The sequence below is a fragment of the Petaurus breviceps genome, unplaced genomic scaffold, assembly GCF_028583685.1.
Source record: "Petaurus breviceps papuanus isolate PSGF00001 unplaced genomic scaffold, PetGlider_PUasm1.0 523, whole genome shotgun sequence".
NCBI lineage: Eukaryota > Metazoa > Chordata > Mammalia > Diprotodontia > Petauridae > Petaurus > Petaurus breviceps.
In genome coordinates, this window is record NW_027186356.1 from 2685926 (window position 1) to 2709209 (window position 23284).

General features: G+C 40.1%; 2 protein-coding genes and 1 pseudogene across 11 annotated transcripts in view; 1 reads left to right on the forward strand and 2 right to left on the reverse strand.

The window, feature by feature from the left end:
* MYO9B (myosin IXB) overlaps nt 1–346 on the reverse strand; it is a 132075-nt gene extending 131729 nt beyond the window's left edge. For 9 of the 10 annotated variants that reach the window (XM_069102092.1, XM_069102083.1, XM_069102084.1 and 6 more), the window contains exon 1: nt 178–346. The gene's annotated coding sequence lies outside the window, so the exon portion shown is untranslated. The remainder of the gene's footprint in view (nt 1–177) is intronic. The other variant, XM_069102090.1, reaches the window with a different exon arrangement.
* Nucleotides 347–644: 298 nt separating this feature from the next.
* The window catches only part of HAUS8 (HAUS augmin like complex subunit 8), a 30180-nt gene continuing 7540 nt past the window's right edge, over nt 645–23284 (forward strand). Inside the window, exons 1-7 of the mRNA XM_069102093.1 lie at nt 645–863; nt 1727–1794; nt 7018–7073; nt 8183–8273; nt 14003–14095; nt 14203–14279; nt 22415–22480. Coding sequence (XP_068958194.1) covers nt 835–863; nt 1727–1794; nt 7018–7073; nt 8183–8273; nt 14003–14095; nt 14203–14279; nt 22415–22480 — 480 coding nt within the window. The 5' untranslated portion in view covers nt 645–834. The remainder of the gene's footprint in view (nt 864–1726; nt 1795–7017; nt 7074–8182; nt 8274–14002; nt 14096–14202; nt 14280–22414; nt 22481–23284) is intronic.
* On the reverse strand, nt 10740–11145 carry LOC138172343 (large ribosomal subunit protein eL37 pseudogene; annotated as a pseudogene).

Genomic DNA, 23284 nt, shown 5'->3' on the forward strand with positions numbered 1-23284 from the left:
CCCTCCTTCTTCATCCCTGCCGCCCCCTCCCCGGCTCAGCACTCGGCCCGGGCCCCAAGCTCTCCCCCGCCGCTCCTCCGGGGCGCGCAGCCCCGCTCGGCCCCGCGCGCCGCCGCCCCCGCGGCCCCGGCCCCTCTCCACTGTCCTGGAGCAGCGCGTTGTCACCGGCAGACTCACCTCAGCAGCGGCCGAACCCGAGCGGGACGTGAGTAGCAGCAGCAGCAGCAGCGGCGGCGGCGGCGGCAGCGGCGGCGGCGGCGGCAGCAGCAGCAGCAGCGGGGGCCTGTTCCCCCGCCATCCCCTGGTCCGCCCGCCCGCCCCCCAGAGGCTCGGGCTCCTCCCGGCCGCTCGGCTCTCAGCCCCCACTCAGCGACTCACTTCCGGGTTTCTGGGGAGGAGGGGGAGAGTGAGCGCAAAGGAGGGGAGGGGGAAGGGAGGGGCGGGGCGAGATGGGGGTTGGGGAGAGGGAGGGCGCTTCAGGCGAGGAAAGGGAAGGAAGTGTCGCCCGCGGGCGTGGTCTGGAGGCCTGGGGACGCTGCGCCCCCTCTGGGCGATACCAAGTATGAAAGTAGGGGGAGAGCAACCCTCAAAGGGAAAAATGAGCCCTTCTTCCAGGGCCAGTTGAATCTCTGTTCTAACCTATTCTGAGCTTTTAAATGGAGATTCCTATTCTGCTCTATTGATCTAGTATCTGCGCAAAAACAGTAGGCCTCATACTCTGGGTGAATTCTTGGTTCCACTCTTCGGGAATGGTCTCGCCCACACCTCGGGGTGGGGCTGAGGCTAGACTCGGCTCCGCTCAGTTCCCCGACTGTTCAACGGAGACGCGGGAAAATGGCGGAGAATCGTACCAGGCCTTTGGGGTGAGTGGGTGACTGACTGACTGACTGACTGATCTACCGCCCGAAGAAGAGGAGAAAGAGGCAGACTCCGCGCCGTGGAGGCGACTGTTTCCCTGGGCCATGGGGGAAGCGTGGAGGGCTAGGCCTGAGGTGGGCCTCTGGAGGTCCGCCCTGCTGCTATCTCTGAAACTCCCAATCCCTCATCCTCCTGCCCCCAGCCCTGAGCCCCCGGACCCCCAAAGCTGTTGCTCAGGGCAGGCCACGGGGTGCTCTGAGGAGAGAGCTGGGTTTGCTTACTGGCCCTGGCCCACCCCTTCCGTTTATCCCGGCCTCAGTTTACTCCTCTCTTAAGGGAGAGGCGAGCCTCACTTAGTTGACGGAATGCGGGCCTGGAAGAACCCAGGAAGACCTGGGTTTGAATTCTGCCTGACACTTGTTAATAATAGTGGTAATTTATTTATATAGCGCTTTGTAGCTACATATTTATGTAGCGTTTGCGCAGCGCTTTCCAAATATTATTTGCAACTCACAACAACCCTGGGAGATGGGTGCTATTATTAACTCTAGTTTTGCAGAGGAGGAAACTGAGGGTCAGAGTGGTACCCAGGATCACCAAGCTACTAAATATCTGAGATCAGGTTTGAACCCAGGTCTTCTCTAACGAACTCTGACACCTAACTAACTGTCTTGATTTGCTAGCAGCGTGACCCGGGGCAAGTTACTTAACCTCCCCGAGCCTCACTTAACTTATTCGTAAAATGAGGGGGTCTGACTGGAAGGTATCTAGTTTTAAATTTACAGTCAAGTGACACTGTTGTCTTTGAAATTCCTCCTCTAAGTCTCTTAAGTCCAGTGAAGCCAGTGTTCTGTTTGTGCTGTTTCAGGACATCTGTCTCAGAAGCCGGACCTAGTGTTTCAGGGAACCGCAAGGCTAAAGGGAAAAGAGTACCAGGTGAGCCAGAAAGGGCAAGGTGGTGCTGTGGGCTTGAGCCCCCTCTGGTTTAGGGGTAACTCCTTTGAAATTCAGTAGCTGTGAAAATAACAATAGTAATAATGATAATGGAAGTAATACTTTTGCCACCTATCACCCACCCAGGATTGTGAAGAAAGTGATTATTTGGAGCCAGAGGCTGGAAACCTTACAATTTCCTGCTGTTTGTGTTACCTTGAGCAAGTCATTTAATCACTCTGAGCCTCAGTTTCCTGATCTGTACTTAACTGGATTAGATGAGTTATAAAAGTCTTTGCTACTTTAAAGCCTTGTGATCTCATTGACTTCAAAGCCTTATGTAATTGTGAGCTGTTATTGGATTCTGTGTTCTAGGGCCCTTCTGGATCATAATGTAGGTTATGTGGGCTCTTCTAGATCTTAAAGAATCATAGAACCTGAAATTAGGAAGGGAACTTCAGAATCTCTTTAGTCAAACTCATATCTGATAATCCTTTCTATAATGACAATAACAAGGATATTTAACACTTTGCTTGAAGACTTCCAGCAAGAAATTTTATTACTTGCCAAGGCACTCCATTCCACTTTGGGGAAGTTTTATTTTAGGTCAATCCTAAATCTGACTTTTCAACTTTACCCTTTTTCACCTGTTCTGCTTTCTGGGTCCAGACAGTACAGCTATCTCTTTCACATGGCAAGTCTTCAAATACTTACTACAACTGTCATACCCCCTTAAATCTTCTCGGTTCCTTTTCCTGTTCCTCATGTGATATGATTGTGATACTGAAATTTAGTTGATCTTGTCAGATTGTTCCTTCTTAGGCTGTTTTGCTGGTTCTTCATGTCATACCCACTGACCACAATGTCCCCCAAGGTTCTGTCTTGGGCCCTTTTCTCTTTTCCTTTTCTACTAGGGGTTCATAGTTTTTCTTATGTCATAGACCTTTTCCGTAGTCTAGTAAAGCTTTGGTCCCTTTATGCATAATGTTTTTAAATGCATAAAATAAAATTCATAGGATCATAAAGGATTAATTACAATTATATTAAATTACAGTTATCAAAATATTTTTAAAATAAGCTCATGGACCTTCAGTTTAGTACCTTCTCTCTTTACTGTCTTATTTAGTGTTCTCATTTGCTGCTTTGAGTTTAGTTATCTCTCTGTAAATGATTCCCAGATCTCCATCCCTGGTCTCTCTCCTGAGCTTCAGTGATGTGTTATCAACTGCCTTTTGGACACCTTGAACTGTACATCCCGCAGGTATCTCAAACTCAACATGTCCAAAACAGATCTCCTCATCCTTTCCCCCTAAACCTTTCCTTTCCCCAAACTTTACTGCTACTGTCAAGGGTACTTCCTTCCCCTCAGTCATTTAGGCCCATAGCCTTAGTGTTATCCTTGATTCCTCAGTTTTACTACATATATCCAATCTTTTAAGAAATCTTATAATTTCTGCTTTCACAACATCACTTGTAAACATCCTTTTCTTTCCTTTGACATAGCCACAACTCTAGTTCAAGTGCCCATTTATTCACTGACCTATTGCATTAGTAATGGTCTTCAAATCTCTCCAGGCTCCAAATCTTTCCATTTGACTACCAAGATGATTTTTTTCAGTATAGGCCCTATTATGTCAACCTCCCCTGCTCAACAAGGTCCAGTAGCTCCCCATTATTCCCTGGATCATATATAAAGTCTTCTGGCATTTAAAGCCTAACTTTCCAGTCTTCTAAAACCTGACTCTATTCTTTACAGTGTACAATCCAGCTACCCTTACCTGTTTGCTGTTTCTTGCCGCAGGATACCCCATTTCTTGTCTCTTTGCTTTTTTACTAGCTATCCCCCATGCCTGGAATGTTCTTCCCCTTCCCTTCTTAATTTTTCTGACTTCCTTCAAATTTAACTCAAATTTCACCTTCTGTAGGAGACTTTTCCCAGGCCTCCCAAGCTGCTAGCACCTGACTGTTGACTATCCTTTGGATACTTCATTTTGTCAGTGTTCTTCCTAAAATGTGGCAACCAGAACTGAACACAATACTCCAAATACACCACTACAGAGTACAGTGGTACTATATTTTTTGTAATCCTAGGCACTAAACATCTTTATTTAATAGAATATATTTCTCCCAATTATATGTTAAAACAATTTTTAAACTTTTTTTTGAAGTTTTGAGTTCCAAAATCTATCCCTCCCTCTTTTTCCTCCCCCCCTTAGATGGTAAGCAGTCCTATATGGGTTATACATGAACAATCAAGAAGACTTATTTAAAAAAAAAGTGAAAAATAGCATGCTTTGGTCTGTATTGAGACAGTATCAATTCTTCCTCTGGGGGCAGATAGCATGCTTCATCATGAGACCTTTCAGATTGTCTTGGATTATTGTATTGCTGAGACTAGCTAAGTCATTCATAGTTTTTCTTCATATAATCTTGCTGTTACTGTGTACATTTTCCTGGTTCTGCTCACTTCACTTTGTATCAATTCATGTAAATACAAGTTTTTCTGAATTCATCCTGCTTGTCACTAAACATCTCTTAATGCTGCTTAAGATTGTGTTAGTGGGGCAGCTAGGTGATATAGTGAGTAAAAGCACTATATCGGGAGGACCCGGGATCAGTTCCGGCCTCAGATACTTAACACTCACACACAAAAAAACCGGCATTGTAATCTTGAGCAAGTTTACTTAACCCCAATTGCTTAAAAAAAAAAAAAAGATTGTTAGTGTTTTGACTTTTTTAATCTTGACTTTTATTGAACTGTTGATCAACTAAAATCCCTTGATGAATTATTCATCTTGAGTTGAACTGTTGTCTAGCCTAGCCTCACCTATGCTATACTTGTGAAGTTGATTTTTTTGAATCTGTGTAAGAATTTACATTTATCCCTATTAAATTGAACCCAATGTTCTAGCCTATAAGAACTTTCAGTCCTGTCGTTTAGTATGTTAGCTATGTCTTTCACATTTGTGTCATGCAAATTTGATAATCATATATCATCTCTGATGTCATCTAGATCATTGCACAAAATATTAAAACAGTTCACGGCGAAGGACACCTGGAACGCTAATCTAGAGATCTCTTTCTAAGCTGATGTTGAATCAGCTTAGACTAATTATTTGACTACTCTTTGGGTCTAAGTGTTAATCAGTTTCAGTTCTACATAACTACTGTCAGTGAGTAGCCTACGAGATTTTGTCAAATGCTTTATTCAGATTTGTGTGAACTGTCTGCAGCATTCCCCTGATTTAATATCTGGTAACCGTCAAAAAGGAAAATGTAGCTAGCTGGGCATAACCCACTTCTGGTAGAACATGCTGACATTGTGAGCACCATCCCTTTAAAAGTACATTCTAGAATTTTGCTGGGTTTTGAAGTCAAGCTCACTGACTACTTCCAGTCTGGGAAATTGGAACAAATTTGACCTTCTTCATTTCTGTGATGCCTGTCTCGTTTATGGTCTTTCATAGGTCTGTTAGAGGCTTAGTAATCATATTTGCCTGTACTTTGAATTACTAATTCATGGAGTCTAAGGACTTGAAGTCATCAAGGGTAGGTAGCTGCTCCTTTTTTACTTCTTCCTTTTCAGTCAACCCTTTGCCTTTTGAACAAGGCCCAGATCAGTACTCCAGTCATGGGTCTCAGCCTACTAATTCTATGGAGATCAGATTTGCCTCTTTGAATCACTATCTTTAGTTGATGTTGTTTCTTACACCTACTTTATGCATTTGTGTACAGCCCTCTGAAGCCATGTCTTTATTATTTGTTCTTTTCTTAGATTTTTTTTCTCTTAGGAATTTCACTGTGTGGTTGCTTGGTTGGTTTGCTATTCCTGTATTTTAGAAACTACAGTGTTCAGCTTGGAATACACCTAGGCAACTTTTCTCTCATCTTTTTAATTTTATTCCCTTTATGTTAGATTTGTAAGAGTCCAGGAAAATATGTTGTTACCAGCTTTTGTTAGTTGCACTCCATCCATGGAGTGGACATCCTTTTGCCCAGAAATTGATCATTTCTATATTTTATTCTGTGGTTCAGCAGTCCAAATCTTTCTCAGATACCATCTTCTTTTTTGGTAAAGAAAACATTCTTTCTTTTAATATTTTTCCCTCAATTATATGTAAAAACAATTTTTACATTCTTTTTTCAAATTTTGAGTTCTAAATTCTCTCCCTCCCTTTCCCCCTCATTGAGAAGACAAGCAATTTGATATAGGTTATACATGTGTAGTCATGCATTTCCATGTAAATCATGTTGTGAAAGAAACAGTATGCTTTAATCTGTATTCATACTCCATCAGTTCTTTCTCTGGAGATGGATAGTATTTTTCATCATAAGCCTTCATAATTGTCTTGGAGCATTGTATTGCTGAGAATAACTTAAGTTATTCACCGTTGGTCATCATATAATAATATTGTTATTGTATACAGTGTTCTCTTGCTTCTGCTCATTTCTTTTTACATCTGTTCATATAAGTATTTTCAGGTTTCTCTGAGAGCATCCTGCTTGTTATATCTTGTAGCACAGTAGTATTCCATCACAATCATGTATGGCACCTTGTTCAGCCATCCTCCAATTGATGACATCTCTGATACCATCTTCTTAAGAAATAGTTCACTTCCCAAATCTGCCTTTCTCTTTTGGAAACCCTTGTCTTCAATTGGCTGCAGGGATAAAAACATATGGTGGCCTCTGAGCTTTATTTACCCAAAAAAATTATTAATAAATCATATTTGTATAGCATTTTAAGGCTTGCAAAGATTTTTCCTCAGAACAACTCAGTGCACATAGTTTTATTCCAACTTTACAGTCCAGGACTCTGAGACTGAGAGGGATTTAAATAACATTCAGATTTAAATGATATCCTCATCACACACCAGTAAGTGTTAGAGATAGGTTTTGAAACTGAGTTCTCCAGACTCCAGGGCAAGCATTGTATCCAGTATGCCACACACTACCTCTTTCTTAGTAAATGTTTGATGATACTAAAGTAAGTTTCTGATATGAGCATTAGAGAACTATTCTGGAGAAAGATATCTAGCCAAATAGCTAAAACCTCTAAAGAGGTTGTGGGATAATTTGGAGGAGGAGGAGGGTAGGGCAAATTAAAGTATTGCTGCTTTAGTATGATAGATGTTTTTTTTTTCCTAGAAATAAAAAATTATTGTCCAGTATGAAGTGCTACAGATGGAAATATTTTGAGAATCACAGTATTCTTTGTCTCCACAGCAGGAAGAATAGTAGAGTCTCGGTATTTGCAATGTGAGAAGAAAAAAGTTGTGAAGGTGATAACGTTATTTATTTCTGTAGTTCTTTTTCAGAAAGTTGCTATAGATATCCTGGTATCAGATTCTATGGCATGAACTCTAGTTAATGTGAATTTCAACATTGACCTTATCTTGAAATGACATCTAAAAGGGAAGTTAAAAGGAGATAGGCTTTGGTTCCATATAAGAATACTTCAAAACAGAGCTGTCAGAGAATGGACTAAGTTGCTTTGTGACGAATATATTTCCCATCATTTGAAGTGTTTAAACAGAATCAGAAGACAGTTACTTTTTTTATTCTTTTTTTGCTTTTTGGAGGGCAGTTGGGGTTAAGTGACTTGCCCAAGGCCACATGGCTAGTTTTTGTGTTAAATATCTGAGACTGGATTTGAACTTGGGTTCTCCTGAGTCCAGGGCCGGTGCTGTATTCACTGCACCACCTAGCTGCCCCAAGACATTTACTTTTTAAAGAGGGATTTGGACTATGAGCCATTTAAATCCAAGATTCTATTATTCTGAATAAGAGAATCTTACATTTTCTGCCAAATTTCATTCTTTACTTAAATGTTTTTAATATCCATTATTATATTTGACTCTTTTATAGCTTCTTAAAAGAGATAGACTTTATTTTTAATCTTAGTTACTTCCCAATTGGTCTTATATTGAAATAGATCCACCCTCTATTGATTGAGTAGGCTTCTACTTATGGAATTTTGGAATTAAACCTTTGTGTGGAGATAGTTTTAATTCTCTGTATTTTTTAAAAACAGAACATTGAAATTAAGTATGGAAATGAAAATGGTCAAGGGAACAAGTCAGATTTTATCAGAGGTATCAATCAAATGCAACAATTAGAATTTTGGAAAAAAAATCTTTGCTCCTGTGAAGATACTTTCATTATTTTAGACTGTTCAAAGGACATGATAATGCTTTTGATTAGACTAATTCACTTTGTAATAGCAGTGTTTTATATCACCTTTGTTTGAAGGGCTTCACTTGAAGCTCTAGAAGGTCCATATGTAGATTGGTCACTGGTTTTAGAGGATTTATTGTGTCAGGATTAATATATTTCAGTACTTTAAGATGGTATTTTAACAAGTTTTAAATCTTTTTTTTCTTATTGACAGGCACTTGCATCTGATACTTCAGTCAGCAGTTCCAGTGGAAAACAGACCGAAAGTGGAAAAAAATCTAATGTGTCTCAGAAGGGTAGCACAGGTAGTTTATAACATTGGGAGAGAAGTTTCAAGTTACCCAGTGATGCCAAGTAAAAATCCTAAATTCATATTTTAAGCTCTAAATAAGTCTGCATGGTAAATCTTGCTTTCCAGTATAAGTCTAAGCTCTTCTGCCTTTGTGGCCTCTCCTTCTTCCACAATACCCCAAACATATCCTTGTTTCTTTTCATACCTTTTCATTTTCCCTCATACAAGCCATGATACTGCCAATTCTAAGCTGCAGCTAATACTTTTTTTCCTCCCTTACCCCTAAATGCCCTCTCTCCTATCCTCTGCTAAATTGAATCTTAACCATCTTTTATACCTCTTCTGTCAAATTCCTTTTTTTTCCTTTTTACAACTACTTTAACTCACACTAAATCCATCTCCTTAAATTCTTTTTTTTACCCTAATATATAGACATATATATGTATTTCTATTCCCTTCAACTACTGAGAAAAGTTTCATAAGTTACAATTATTGTTTTTGCATGTAGGAATATGAATAGTTCAACTTTGATAAGTTCTTTATGATTTCTTTTCCCTGTTTACCTTCTCATGCTTCTTTTGCTTCCTGTATCTGAATGTCAAATTTTCTATTCAACTCTGGTTTTTTCAGCAAGAATGCTTGAAAGTCCTGTATTCCACTGAATGACCATATTTTCCCCTGAAACATGATACTCAGTTTTGCTGGGTAGGTGACTCTTGGTTTTAATCCCATCTCCTTTGATCTCTGGAATATCATATACCAAGCCCTTCGATCCCTCACTGTAGAAGCTGCCAGATCCTGGGTTATCCTGATTGTGTTTCCACAATATTAAAATTGTTTCTTCCTGGCTGCTTGTACAATATTCTCTCCTTGATCTGGTAATTTTGGAACCTGGCTATAATATTCCTAGGAGTTTTCTTTTTGGGATCTTTTTCAGGAGGTGATGGGTGGATTCTTTCAACCTTTATTTTGCCCTCTGGTTCTAAAACATCAGGGCAGTTTTCTTTGAGAACTTCCTGGAGGCTGATTTCTAGGTTCTTACTTTGATCATGGCTTTCAGGTAGTCCAATAATTTTTAAATTATCTCTCCTGGATCTATTTTCCAGGTCAGTGGTTTTTCCCATGAGATATTTCACATTGCCTTCTATTCTTTCATTTGTTTGGATCTGTTTAACAGCATCTTGATTTCTCATAAAGTCATTAGCTTCCATTTGCTCCAATCTAATTCTGAAGCAATGATTCTCATTGAGCTTTTGAGATTCTTTTTCCATCTGGCAAATTCGGCTTTTTAAGGCATTCTTCTCCTCAAGGCCTTTTTGAGCCTCTTTTGCCATTTGAGTTAGTCTGTTTTTTAAGGTGTGATTTTCCTCAGTCAGGCTGTTGACTCTCATTTCATAATTTTCTTGCATTGTTCTCATTTCTCTTCCCAATTTTTCCTCCACTTCTCTTATCTGCTTCTTAAGGTCCTCTATGGCCTATAACCAGCTTGTATTTTCCTTTGAAGCTTTTAGTGCAGGAGTTCTGACTTCACTGTCTTCTTCCTGTTCCAAGCTTTGCTCCTTTTTGTCCCCCAAATAGGAGTCTAATGTTGGAATCTTCTGTCTGCTTTGTTTCCTTTGCCTGGTCATGTCGCCCCTCAGTCACTTGACCCCTGGGCTTTTTGCCACAGTAGGACTCTGCCACCAGACAGGGGAGCTTTTGTCCCAATTGCTGGGGTTTTCTTAGCTGCCGGAGGTATTAGATGGATGCCCTCTCTGAGGTCTTCACACGCTCTGGCAAGCTGGACACACCCCAGGACCTCCACCCTAGACTGCAGTCCAGATCCAAGCAGGTTAAAGCAAGAGCGATTACCCCTCAGACTGGTACTTGGTCCCCCTACACTCTGCAGGTCAGGAGCTGAAGTTGCCATGAGTTGCTGGCTGGCTGTGCCAGAGTCTCAGGCAAAAGCCACACACTCCCACTTACTGGGTCCCAAAGTCCAGACTGCACTGACCTCTCACTTTGTCCTTTGCATCTATGTGTTGATAAATCTGGAAATGGCCAAAGCTACTGCTGATCTGGAGTCCCTCCGTCCGGTGGCTGGTCAGACTTGCCCTGGGGCTAAAGCCTCCCTGGGCTCGGCTCCCAGAGTACTGCGCTGGCTGATTCCAGCCGGCCTGCTGGGCTGTCCTCAGTGGGAGGTTAGCTTCTCTGTGTCATTTTGTGGGTTCTGCAGCTCCAAAGTTTGTTTAGAGTCCCCTTTTTACATGGATTGGGGAAGGTGGAAGCCGGAGCAGCAGGGAGGTCCTGCTTCTACTCCCTCCTTAAATTCTTTTTTTTTTTTAAGCTAGTGGGGTTACGTAACTTGCTCAAGGTTACACGGCCAGTTATTTCTGGGTGTTGTGCTAAGTATCTGAGCCCGGATTCAATCTCCAGGTCATCCCGACACTGGAGCCGGTGCTCTTACTTGCTGTGCTACCTGGCCGCCTCCCTCCTTAAATTTTTTTTTCATTCAGGACATTTATTTTAACAAACAGTTGAATCCTCAAGATAAACTAGATGCTGCAACAGCTGCTCTCTTGGGTTTAGGTGTTGTTCCTTCACGGAATCCATTCCTGAATCGGTGATAGACAATTTTTAGGTGCCTCATTCGACCAGTACCAGTAGTGTTTCGTCGCTTAGCCTTTGCACTCCAATTATACTTTCTCTTGCGCTTTGCGGGATATCCACATTTGCCGCATGTTGACTTCTGAAGATGGTAGGCCTTAGAGCCACAACGACGGCACAAAGTGTGCGTCTTATTCCGGCGCTTACCAAACAAAGATGTCCCCTTCATCATCTTCCTCCTGCCGCCGGGACCAAAGAGAACGGAAGAGCCCTCCTTAAATTCTTAATGCACTTAGTACCACACTTGGTTCACTGTGTATACTAGTTTTCTCTCCAACTGTTGTAAGCTCCTGAAGGGCAGGAACTATGCATGTCTTATCTCTGTTTTTTAGACTTTCCAGTTTACTGCTACACTTTACTTCTCAGGTCCTTTGCCTCCTCATTGGAAGTGTATATGGCAGGGTGACACTCAGCATTAATTCAGGAAGGTTACCCAACTGTTTTCTTTTATGTCCTTAGGCTGATATATCTAAATTGAACCCATAAATACTCTTAAGCCAGCACCAAGTTCTTTGAGAGTAGTGACACGATCTTATTTCTTCATGTTGCCCCCAGCACAGAGTACAATCAAATGTCAATTACAATAAGACTTGGGTCTCTCCTCCCTGGTATGTCTTTTACCTGTCCTTCAAGGCTGTCTGATATTGTGGTAGAGCATAAGAGGAATTAAGGGGACAAACTTGACTGTTTAAATGACTTCTGGTTTCTAAACTTCTGCAACTGAAGTTCTTTAGTTAGAACTTCTATGTTTTTGAGTTTTTAAAAAATGCGATGCCGAATTTAAACCCCAGAATTAAATTTAGTTTTAAAATCAGTGGGATGATTTTTAGTGCATTTGCTCACTTAAAGGGATGTTTGATAACTTTTGTTGTGTTGAAATGTGTCAAGAACAGAAGTGATCATTTTGTTCATCCTTTTATAGTTTTAGGGAATGTTATTCTTGAAGCTCATCCAGATGTTATTAGGATAAAGTAAAGTTGTCAAAAGGTTGATTGTTATGGTCATTGTCTTTAGTTCAGATTTATGGTGCGGAAGAGTTGTGGGTTTTTGTGTTTTGTCAATGTTTTTTTCCAATCTCTGCTAAGACTGAAGGGAAAGGAAAAAGTTAATCCACAAAATCTGCATATTGTAAAAAGTTCACTTATAATAATTAAAAAACTAGTCTGATAAAAAAAAGAATTTTTTTTTCTTTGTCTTAAGAAATTACTTTTTTGGTGGTGACAGGAGTCATATAAAAACAGAAGATATCAGTAGAAGATTTCTTTTAGAAGAAAGAAACTGTTCTCTTTCTCTTTTCTTAAGTCTTTTTTTTTTTTTTTGCTTTTTGAAATTGGGGTTTAGTAACTTGCCCAAGGTCACACGGCTAGTGTGTGTGTGTGTGTGTGTTAAGTGTCTGAGGCCAGATCCGAACTCAGGTCCTCCTGACTCCGGGGCAGGCACTCTACTCACTGGGCCACCTAGCCACCCCCTCTCTTTCTCTTTTCAAAGATCCCCAAGGTGGCAATTCAGATGGCCTCTTCTCTTGTTCTCATTCTATCTGATCTCTCTTGAAGAAATTGCCACTATTAACCAATCAGTTCTCTTGAATCCCTCTCTTTTCTGAGTTGTCCTCCCTCCTGATTTTCTCTCTACATGTTCAACTGTGTCTTTTCAGTCTCTTTTTTGGGTTAAACCCATGTATAACCTCTCTGTGTGGGTATACCTCAGACCTTTATCTGGAGCCTTCATCTTTCTATGTTTAATTCTTGGTGATCTCATCACCTGTGTGGTTTCAGCTATCACCTCTAAGAAGCAGACTCCTAAATTTCCATACCCTGAAACCCTAGTCTGTTGGATAGGTTCCAGTCTCAGATGCTTGTTGAACATCTTCACTTATATCCCATAAGCATCTGAAACTCAGTATGTACAAAAGAGAATAATTTTACATGGATATACCTATTTGTATCTAATGGTAACCATCTAGAGGGGGAAAAAAAAGTTCTCTAGGAAGCTTTTTCTAACCCTTACCCTACTTTGATTATTCATAATGAACAGTGTCAGGGAGGCAAGTGATGTAGTGAAAATGACCGGGTGACCTTTGTGACCTTGGACTTGTCACCTCTAGACCTGATCTCCTCCTTTGAAGATGAGTGAGATTGAATTAGATCTCCAAGGTCCCTTCCAATTGGTAAGCCCTATGCATCTATGAGGTAGAAGACTACAACCCATTTTAGGCAGGAGAGGTGAAGTGAGACTTTTGAGATGGCTGAGTATGGTCGGAAGAGTTTGAGGCTTGGAGGTAGGAAGACCTGGGCTCACATATTGCCTTATATAATAGCTGGGTGACCCTGGGCAAGTCACTTCTCCTCTTTGTGATTCAGGTTCCTCATCTGTAACAGAGGGATATTAGACTAAGTCCCTTTGAGCATTAAGTCAGTGGCCCTATGAGAAAAGGTATAGAGATGAGAATGTTTTTGTAGATAAAGATTGCTCTTAAGGAGCTTACTGCCTAAGAATTACTCATTCCCCTCCCCCCCCCCCAGTAGTGCAGTTTTAGACATTTTCTACATTAATGTGTGGTTTTCCAAAATTAAAACAGTATTGAGTGAAAATTAGCATGGTCAAGATGACAGTAGGGGAAAAGAAAGTGAAAATTTGATTGATAAGGGGCAACTTCAAGAGAACATGTTGACTGGATGGGAAGGCAGGAACTACATACTATAACAGATAAAAATAGAATGAAAGGTGAAAAAATTGTTTGCATGTGAAACTGAAAAAGTGTATTAGAAATTCCTAAGTCTTAGAGAACTTCCCTCAAACTAAATAATATAATAAAGGGGTCAAACTAGGATTGCATTTAATCCTTTTAAAAAGTTGCTATTTATCTAAAACATTTCTGTTCTACTTGAAAATCTAAAAAACCATTGCTGATAATTTTACTGGGCCAAGCAGGTATTTACAAAGTCCAAGAATGTAGGGGGAAGAAAGGTTTTGTTTTTGTGGGGAGTTTTGTATGTTTTTTTGAATAAGGTGACATTAGACTTCCTTACCTAAATTAAGTTTCTCTTCATTGCCATTTTATGAGCTAACTTTTAGGTATTTCTGCTTGGTCATTAGATAATAATCAAATGGAAAAGAATGATTTGCAGTCAACTCTGTTAGAAGGGCACAGAACTGCACCTCCTGATCTGGATCTTTCTGCTATTAATGGTAAACAATTCTCTTCAGAGCTACTTTATTGCCTTAGTTTGAAATAAAATATGCATTCTCTGCATTTTGTAAAATCATGTTAAAATACTATTCTTTCTTTGATTTAGACAAAAGTATCAAGAAAATGACTCCACGATTAGCCAATACAGCACAGAATTCCAAAACACCAAAAAAACACAGCAAAGTAAGTGTTTTGAAGAAAAAAAATACTCTTAGCGAGGGGGTCTTAACCTTGGGTCCATGAATTTGGATGGGATAAAAATGAAATCTTTATTTTCAATATTCTATAACTGAACTTTTGCATTTCCTTAAAGCATTTTCTTCACTTATTTAAAAAACATTATTCTGAAAGAGGTGTATAGACTTCACCAACTTGCTCAAACTATTCAAGACACAGAAAAGGTTTCAGACCCCTGCTATGAGGAGATAAAATATCTTTGTCACTAATTCAACAAACATTTGAGTATCAGTGTGTGCTTAGGACTATGTTGGACCCTGAATAACATAAGAAAATTATTCATGTTCTCAAAGAATTGGGAAGACATTCATATGAAAGAGAACTTACAAGGCAGAGTTCAGGATGAAGTGTTATCCCAGTGAGCTGTGCAACTACAGAACATGAAGCACTTTGAACTCAAGGTAACCCAGGGGGCAACTGAGAGCAGAATGACTGATGCAGTTTGGCCATAGCACAGAAGGAACCACTACCTGTGCTTTTGAGCAAAGACATTAGACCAGAAAGACAGTGGGCAGGGGCCCTGAGGTTGTTGCCACTTAGATATTTAGAAAATCAGATGAAGATCTTTGGCCAATTAATTAACCAATTAAATAAACCCTCTAATGCAATAGGAAACCATTTGTTGAGCACTGTTCTAAGGGATGAGGGTACAGATGGGATTGAGCACTTCCCTTGTCATAAGGAGGTCACATTCCAGAGGGACAGACAGTATGCAAACAGGGTTTGTGTTTGCCTCATGGCAGAGAGGTCACCTTAATAGTACCTGCCACTGGATTCTGGCATGGGAAGGACCAGTAGATGCTGAGGCCTCTAAGGAGGGCCCACCGACTGACACAGGAGTAGGGCCTGTCACACCCTCAGCAGTGAAGCAGAGGGCCTTTTTTAGTCAAGTTCAGTATATGACTGAGTGTTAGCTGAATGTTGTTGTTCATCCTTTGTTTTGAAGAGGAGAGGACCAATGGCATCAGGAGGGAGATGTCTTGACTTGCAAGCAAATTGGATTTAAGTGAGGCAGAGCTGTGCAAAGCCATCAGCCTCACTCTAGAATCTTTGGAGTCCAATGATAAGACATAGGTCAGATGACTAGAGGTAACCTCTGAGGCAGTGGGAGACCTTGGCTTTTTTAAGCTAAGATCTTTCCCAGGTCTTAGTTTGTCTAAGGCAACACCCTTTCAGTAATTAAAGGCTAGGTAAGAATGGAGGTAAAAGATGGCCTAGTTTGTCTTCACAGAATAATCATTTTGGGAGGGGAAGACCCTCAGATTTTCTGGCCAGATCAGAAACAATGGCTATTTTTACTCCCTCTCCTTGGATGAATGACATAGAATGTAAATGGTGCAGGGATTAGAGACAGGAGACACATAATGGGGAAAGAGAAGCAGGGGTCAAGGACTATGAAGGATCAGCAGGGTTTTTACAGGGCTCAAGGATAGGTTTTTCATTTTCACCTTTAAGTAATAATAACAATAGCTGTTTTTTACGTAGTACCTAAGGCTTACAAAGTATTTTACATACATGTTGTTTGGTCCTCCTAGTAACCCTGAAATGCAGCAATTTCAGGGACATCTGTTTTGTAGTTGAAGAAGCTGAGACTGAGAGGTGAAGTGACTTGCCCCAGGTCACGGCTTTTAAGTGGCCAAATTGGGGCCTGAGCCCCATTCCTCCAGTGTTCTCACTGGAAACTGCTGCCAGCTCTAGTGGAAGGAACACTAGAATAATAGACTTGGGGATACAAAAATGGAGTAATTCCAGTTAGAATTAGTACAGCCCCATTTATTTGCAAATGTTCAAATGTTTGTGTAAGAATTCAGATTAATCGAGCTTAAGCAGATAAACAAAAGACATTGAGAGTCCATATTCCTATAGGGAAGACTCCCAAGAACCTTGTACCTAGACCAGGAGTGGGGAACCTGTGGCCTTCTAGGTCTTTAAGTGTGGCCTTTTGACTGAATCCAAATTTTATAGAACAAATTAAGTGTGGCCTTTTGATTAAATCCAAATTTTATGGAACAAGTCCTTTAGGATTTAGGCCACACTTAAGGATCTAGAAATGTGACCTGAAGGCTGCAGGTTCCTCACCCCTGATATAGAACTATAATGTACAAATTTATCAGATTCTTATGTCCTTATATTTCTCTTAAGGATCTGTGATTTCATCTATGAAGATACTCTACAAATGCAGGCTATAAACCCCTTCGTACTAGTTGGTTTTGTGAGTTGCTGTGTCCAAAAAAAATTTATAGTCTAGTGACCAGCTTTTTGGAAAAGGTCCTCTCTAAACTTAACTACATTAATCTTGTGACAGTAGATGTACTGTTCCTCACCAGACCTGTACTTGAGCTTTCCTAGTTTTGCTGGACCTGGCAGAATTTGCCCTTCACTCATAAGGCCTTGGGTATGTCAGCATCATTGCCACCTTTGTCAAAGTGGAAGATACTGTACCTAAAAAATTTGGAGGCTAAAACCAAGCCCAGCAGTTTTATTTTGGTCAGAAATAAAAATAACAGCAGCTTGAGCTTTGTGATCCAGTGCTTTAAAAAATCCAGGAACTCTTGGCTACTCAATGTCTGCCTCATTTTTTTCTTCCTCCTCTCTTCTTCTGGGTGTCAGCAATAAGTTTGTAGATGAGGTATGAGAAGGCATAAATGGCTATAAGACAAAAATAACTGACTCCAGTTTTGCCAACTTAATGTTGAAAAAAACCAACCAACTATTTTTCCTGAACCAAGTGCTGTATTAGGAATTATATAGGAATTGTATTAGGTAAATGTGTAACACATTTAAGAAATCTATATATCTACAGTTAGTTCATGCCTGTGATTTATATGTTTATAAGCATAAATTCTCATACTGTAAACAGAAGCTTCTCTAAAGCAAATACATTATTTAAGGAATTGCTGGGTTTTTTAAGAAATAATTTTCAAATTATTTGTCTGAGTACCAGTTTCTCAGACAGATACAATTATATTTGGTGCCCTAGAGTAATGATATCTATGATATCCATGTTCGTACTTGTCTCCCTAAACCAGTAAATTCAACCCTCAAGTTCTACAGAACATTAGGAAACCTCTTTCCCCTAGTCAGGATTCCTGACTCCAAACTACAGACACTTACACGTTTTATTTAAAGCAAAAGTTGATGTTGTTATTAGGTGGAGAGATAACTAGGGAAAAAGGAGTAGAACCTAGTTCTTATTTTCTGTTTCATAGAATCTCAGACACATGGGATTTATCTAGCCAAGCCACAATGACATCTCATTCTCTCTTAGCTCTTGACTTATTGGTGCTTTTCCTTAATCTGTGGGGTAGTAGCTGTCATTCTTTCTCATTAAATTGGGTTTCCAAGAGTCAGACTATGTATGTCTAGGGAATACATTCAACATGCATCACTATCTTTCACTGAATTGCTGTTATCGCATAGCTTGGGAATTTTCATAATCCTTCAAGGTGTGTTAGCCTAGTCAGGTGGGCCACAGTGGAATCTCTTGGGTCCTTCAGGGTTAATAATGTACTTTTGACATAGAACCATTATTCTGGTGGTGAACTAGCTTGACTTAGTCTTTTCCAGCAGGTTTATTTTTTTTGGCTTTTTTTTTTGAGGGCAATTGGGGTTAAGCGACTTGCTCAAAATCACATGGCTAGTAAGAGTGTCAAGTGTCTTGAGGCCGGATTTGAACTCAGGTCATCCTGACTCCAGGGTCAATGCTCTATTCACTGCACCATCTAGCTGCCCCTCAGCTAGTATTTTTTAGAGAATCCCAGAGTTACCTAGCATATGCTACAGAGACACATGGTGAAGTAGAAAGAATTCTGGCCTTGCAGTCAGGAGAGACCTGAGTTCAAATTCCACCTCTTCTTACTGTGTGACCTTTGGTAAATTATTTAACATTTTTTGAGTCTCAGTTTCCCTACCTTTAAAAATGAGGATAATAATGCCTACACAGTGTTGGTGTGAAAATCAAATGAGAAGATATATGTAATGTGCTATATAAATGACAGCTGTTATTAATTATTGATGCTGACTAACTTTCCACCTCATATTTGCTTTTTCTTTTCCCTAAGAATGTAACAATAGCTTGAATAGCTTATATAGTGCTTGAAGGTTTGGAAACCACTTACATGCATTATCTCATTTGATCATCACAACCCTTTGAAGCAGATGCTATTATAATCCCTATTTACAGATAAGAAGACTGAAGCTAGCTCTGAAAGGTAAATTGACTTGCCAAGGGTCACTCAGCTACTAAGTCTTATAGATAGTATTTTAATTGTAGAGAGTATAGGTTTTTCTGATTCTGAGTCTAGTGCTCTCTCCACTATTGCACATCTTCTCTTCACTATAATAAATGCTTGCCAGCAAAGAATTCCTACTGACCACCGAATTCCAAATTTTTGGTTTCTGGTACCATTGTATATTAACACAGGTGTCCTAACCTTCTACCTGAAGCTTGTAGCATTGCTGTCCTCACTTCTGCATCCTTTCCCTAGCCTACCTTCTTTCACCAGGGAAGCCCTGTTCTCCATCTGTTGATAGAATGCATCTCAAGATAATATATCCCTTTCCTCCTCAGTAACTGGAGGGAGACCCTTCTTCCCTGCCCAATAGTGGAACAGCAAGACCAGACTCTACCACATCTAGTGCTACACTAACTTATTCTTACCCTACCTTTGTGGGTGCTTAGTTCTTATTCTCTGAAGTACCATTTTCTAGAATTTTTTATAAAGTCACCAGCATTTCTTTAGCTTTCAGACGGTCTGCTTGAGCTGTCATGTATAAGACAGTCAGATGGATCTGTAATCTCATTAATCTGGAAGTTCCCTCCAACAACATAGTCTGCGATGCCTCTATTCCTGCTTATTTTGTATACCTGTTGTTCATATCCTTTCATGAATTCTTCAAGGAAGACCATCCAGGGTGTTGCAGGTATAACAGGGTCTCAGGGGAGCCCTCTGACTCTGCACTCATCTCTTTTCTCTTGCCTCCCTACCACCCCATCTTCTGTCCTACAGTTCTTTGATGATCTCTGAATTCCTAATTGTTTATGTTTCAGGCTGCTCACCCACTTTACACTTCATTGTTCTTGGTGTGGTGGCACTTTTATTTCAGTAGAGACCATTGTATTCCATGTAGAATAAGAATTCTTTTTTAGTAATGATTTAGAATTGTACTAGGAAAAGAAAAGTTCCTTGAGGGGGAAGACTTTTTCCTTTTTATCTTTATTTCCGAAGCACCTAGCATAGTTCCTTGCTCATAAGCTTTTTTTTACAATAGATTTTTATTGATATATTGTTTTTACATCACCTCTTTTTCTTCCCTTGTGACATTCTACCTCCTCCCAGAGAGCCATCCCTTATAATAAATAAGTTTTTGAAAAAGAAAGGAAGAAAAGGAAAATAAGTTTAGGAAAACCACTCAGACCCTCAAAAGAGTCTGTTATATGCAGTGTTCTACCCCTAGTGAGTAAACTCCTCCCACCTCTGCAGAGGGAAAAGGGGAGATATTTTCTTATATCTCTTGAGCCAAGCTTTAGACCTCATAATTTTACAAAATTCTATTTCTTTTGTATTGAAATGATTGAGATTGGTTCTGTATCATTTTTCATTGATTCTATTTACAGTTAATTGATTTTGTCCTGTAACTGCCTAAATCAGCGTTTTTGGTCTCTGAACTTAGTGCAGAAATTCACTTAGTGGGGCAGCTAGGTGACTCAGTGAATAGAGCACCGGCCCTGGAGTCAGAAGGACCTGAGTTCAAATCCAGCCTCAAACACTTAACACTAGCTGTGTGACCTTGGTCAAGCCACTTAACCCCAATTGCCCTGTCTTCCCCTCTGCAAAAAAAAAAAATTTTTTAAAAAATAAATTCACCTGGCTTGTAATGAGTTAAGTTCAGAAGTCCTATTCTCTTTGCTAATCACTGTTCTATTCTTGGCTTAAGAAATTCTGCTAACCTTGGGGGATGTGGCTTGTCATAAGGGAGTTGGGCCTGATATCTTTACATCACTAGGCTAGGATGTCTGGTTGGCTATCCAGAGAAGCCTGGGCCGCTATTTTGCAGGTGGACTCAAATAATGAACACTTCTTTCCTCATTCAAGGGAAGGGAGGAGGGTTGTTGCTAACCCCTCATTACCATTTTTCCAACCATTGTTCCCCTTGCCTCAGTTATATAACCAATCATATTGTCCTCAATCCCATGATGTCAGCTTCACTGCTCTGTTCTTTGTTCTGTATTCCCCAAAACCTGTAAAAGAAAACCATCCCCCTGGTTTGGGCTCTTAGCTTTACTGAAGAAGCTGAGGTCCTATTTATCAGTAAATTTGTGCTTTACTAATAATTTGATCATGCTCAGAACTTTGTGGCTCAGTTCTCCTTATTTTAAGTGCTATACTATCATTCTTTTTATGTTAAGAATCATTGTGGATATTCTTTTCTTGTGTCTGTTTTCACTTTGTATCAGTTCATGTAAGCCTTTTCATGTTTCTAATTTCTTATAGCATAGAATTTTCCATTCCATTTATGTACCACAATTTATTTAGCCATTTTTCCAATCAGTGGGTATCTGCTTTGTTTACAGTTTTTTACTCCTACAAAAAATGTTGCTATAAATATTTTGGTATATATGGGACCTTTTTGTCATTGACTTCCTTGGGGAATATGCCTAGCTGTAGAATATCTGGGCCAGATTATGCATTTTCTCTACATAATTCCAAATTGCTTTCCAGATTGGTTATATCAGTTCACAGTTCCACCAACAATGCATTAGTGTGCCTATCTTTCCATAACCTCTCCAACATTGACTGTTCCCATTTTTTGTCATCATTGCCAGTTTGCTCAATGTGAAGTGATATCTCGGGTTTGTTTTTGATTTGCATTTCTCTTACTAATTATATGGAACAGGTGGCTCAGAGAGCAAAGTGCCGGCCCTGGAGTAGGGAGGATCTGAGTTCGGTTCTGGCCTGAGACACTTAACACCCACACAAAAATACTAGCTTTGGGCAAGTTACTTAACCCAAATTGCCCTCCAAAAGGCAAAAAAAAAATTATATGGAACAACTTTTATATGATTAATAGTTTACAGACTTCTTTTGGGAGTTCGTCTTGTCTTTATCCTTTGACCATGTATCTCTTGGGGAGCCTCTTGCATATAGGCTCTTAACGTTTAATGGAATTCAGTTATACTCAAGCAGTTTAGTTAAGATGATCAGGTGTATATTTTACATCAGGGGTCAGCAAAATATTGCCTATGGATCAAATCTGGCTGCCACCTGGTTTTTGCATTTCAAAATTCCATTTTATTGTACTTAAAATTGGAAACAGACTGAGGGCCAGATTTGCTAACCCCTGCTTACAGCATATAGATCTTTCATACAGATCTGGGATAAAGACAGAAAGTGCACAAAGGGACATTGCCTGCTTAACTCCAAGCCTTTGTTGAGCTCATTTTTCAGTCTTTTTCTACTTATTTTTCCTTCTCTGGTCTCCTACTTTCCCAGTTGCTCCAGTGATGGTCTCCTGGATTTATTTATTCATTCACTCTTCATTCCAGGAACTTTGAATAGGCTGGAAAGATTTAGGTCTGAGGATTACCTAGCATGTATCAGGTCCACATGTTTTCCTAAGCAGGGGAAGTTTCATTTACAGGGGGACGATAGTAGCCTCGGGTATAATTGTACACTTAATCTGAGACTTCTTTCCTTGTTTGTAAGATTTCCAGGAGGCACTGAGTAATTTTTTTTTGAAGGGGTGGTAGGCCAAATAAGTTTGGGAACCTCTGATTTACACCCTTTATAACAATGCCCAGAGCAAAGATGAAGGACAAAGAGGGAGGATTATAGGGTTTAGAACCAGAAGGGACTTGAGAGATCGTCTAAGCCATGTCCTTCATTTTGCAAATGAAGGAACTGAGGCCCAGAGGAGAAGAGGTCTGGTAACCTTAAAGGAGATGAGGATAGCTTATAATCCTACAAATAAATATATTTTTGAATGTTGAGTCAGAATGTCCAGTCCTGGGAGGACACTGATGTGCATAAAATGATTTGTAATCAAACACACATTATGGGTTTTTTATGCTTGTTTTTTAGGTTTCCTCAGAAGATATGAAGATGATGGAGTCACAGACATTACTTCTAACCCTTTTGACAGTGAAGGTAAAATTAAAGACACTCAAATTTATTTAAAGAACAATGAATGAATGAAAAACATGAAGTACTTTATCTGTGCAGAACACTGTGCTGAAGGACAGTCCCTGCTCTCTAGGATCTTATATTCTTTTTTTTTTCTTTTTGGAGGGCAATTGGGGTTAAGTGACTTGCCCAAGGTCACATGGCTAGTTTTTGTGTTAAGTGTCTGAGGCCAAATTTGAGTTCAGGTCCTCCTGACTCCAGGGCCAATGCTCTATTCACTGTGCCACCTAGCCTCCCATTGATCTGATATTCTGATAGAAGGAGACAATATACTTTAGCTGCTAGTCAGATGGAAAGGTTCCTTGGTCCTGACAGTACAGTGGCAAAGCAGATGATCATGCATCTTCTTTAATATTATTTCCAGTGGTAAAACCATACCCACATGTTCAGTAGAACCATTTGACAGTACCAAAGACATTTGAGGTGAGAGAGATATTGGGACGGCAGGGGCAGTAGTTCCTGCAGAGGCAGTTGCCAGGTCATCTTCCAGGGTTGATTGATGTTTGTCTAGTCTGGGCTAGAAGCAAGTCTCTGGGTGGGTGGTGCTGCTATCTGTGAGGCTACTGGGCCCTAGGTCTTGATCTGTCTCTGTCTCTGAGAGAAGATGGTCAAAGTGGTGGGGGTTTTTGTTTTGTTTTTAATACATTTTGTGTTTATTTTTAGTTTACAACATTCATTTCCCCAAGATTTTGAGTTACAAATTTTCTCCCCATTAGTCCCATAACCCACCACCCCAAAACAATGATCTCACTGAATACCCCCTCCCCC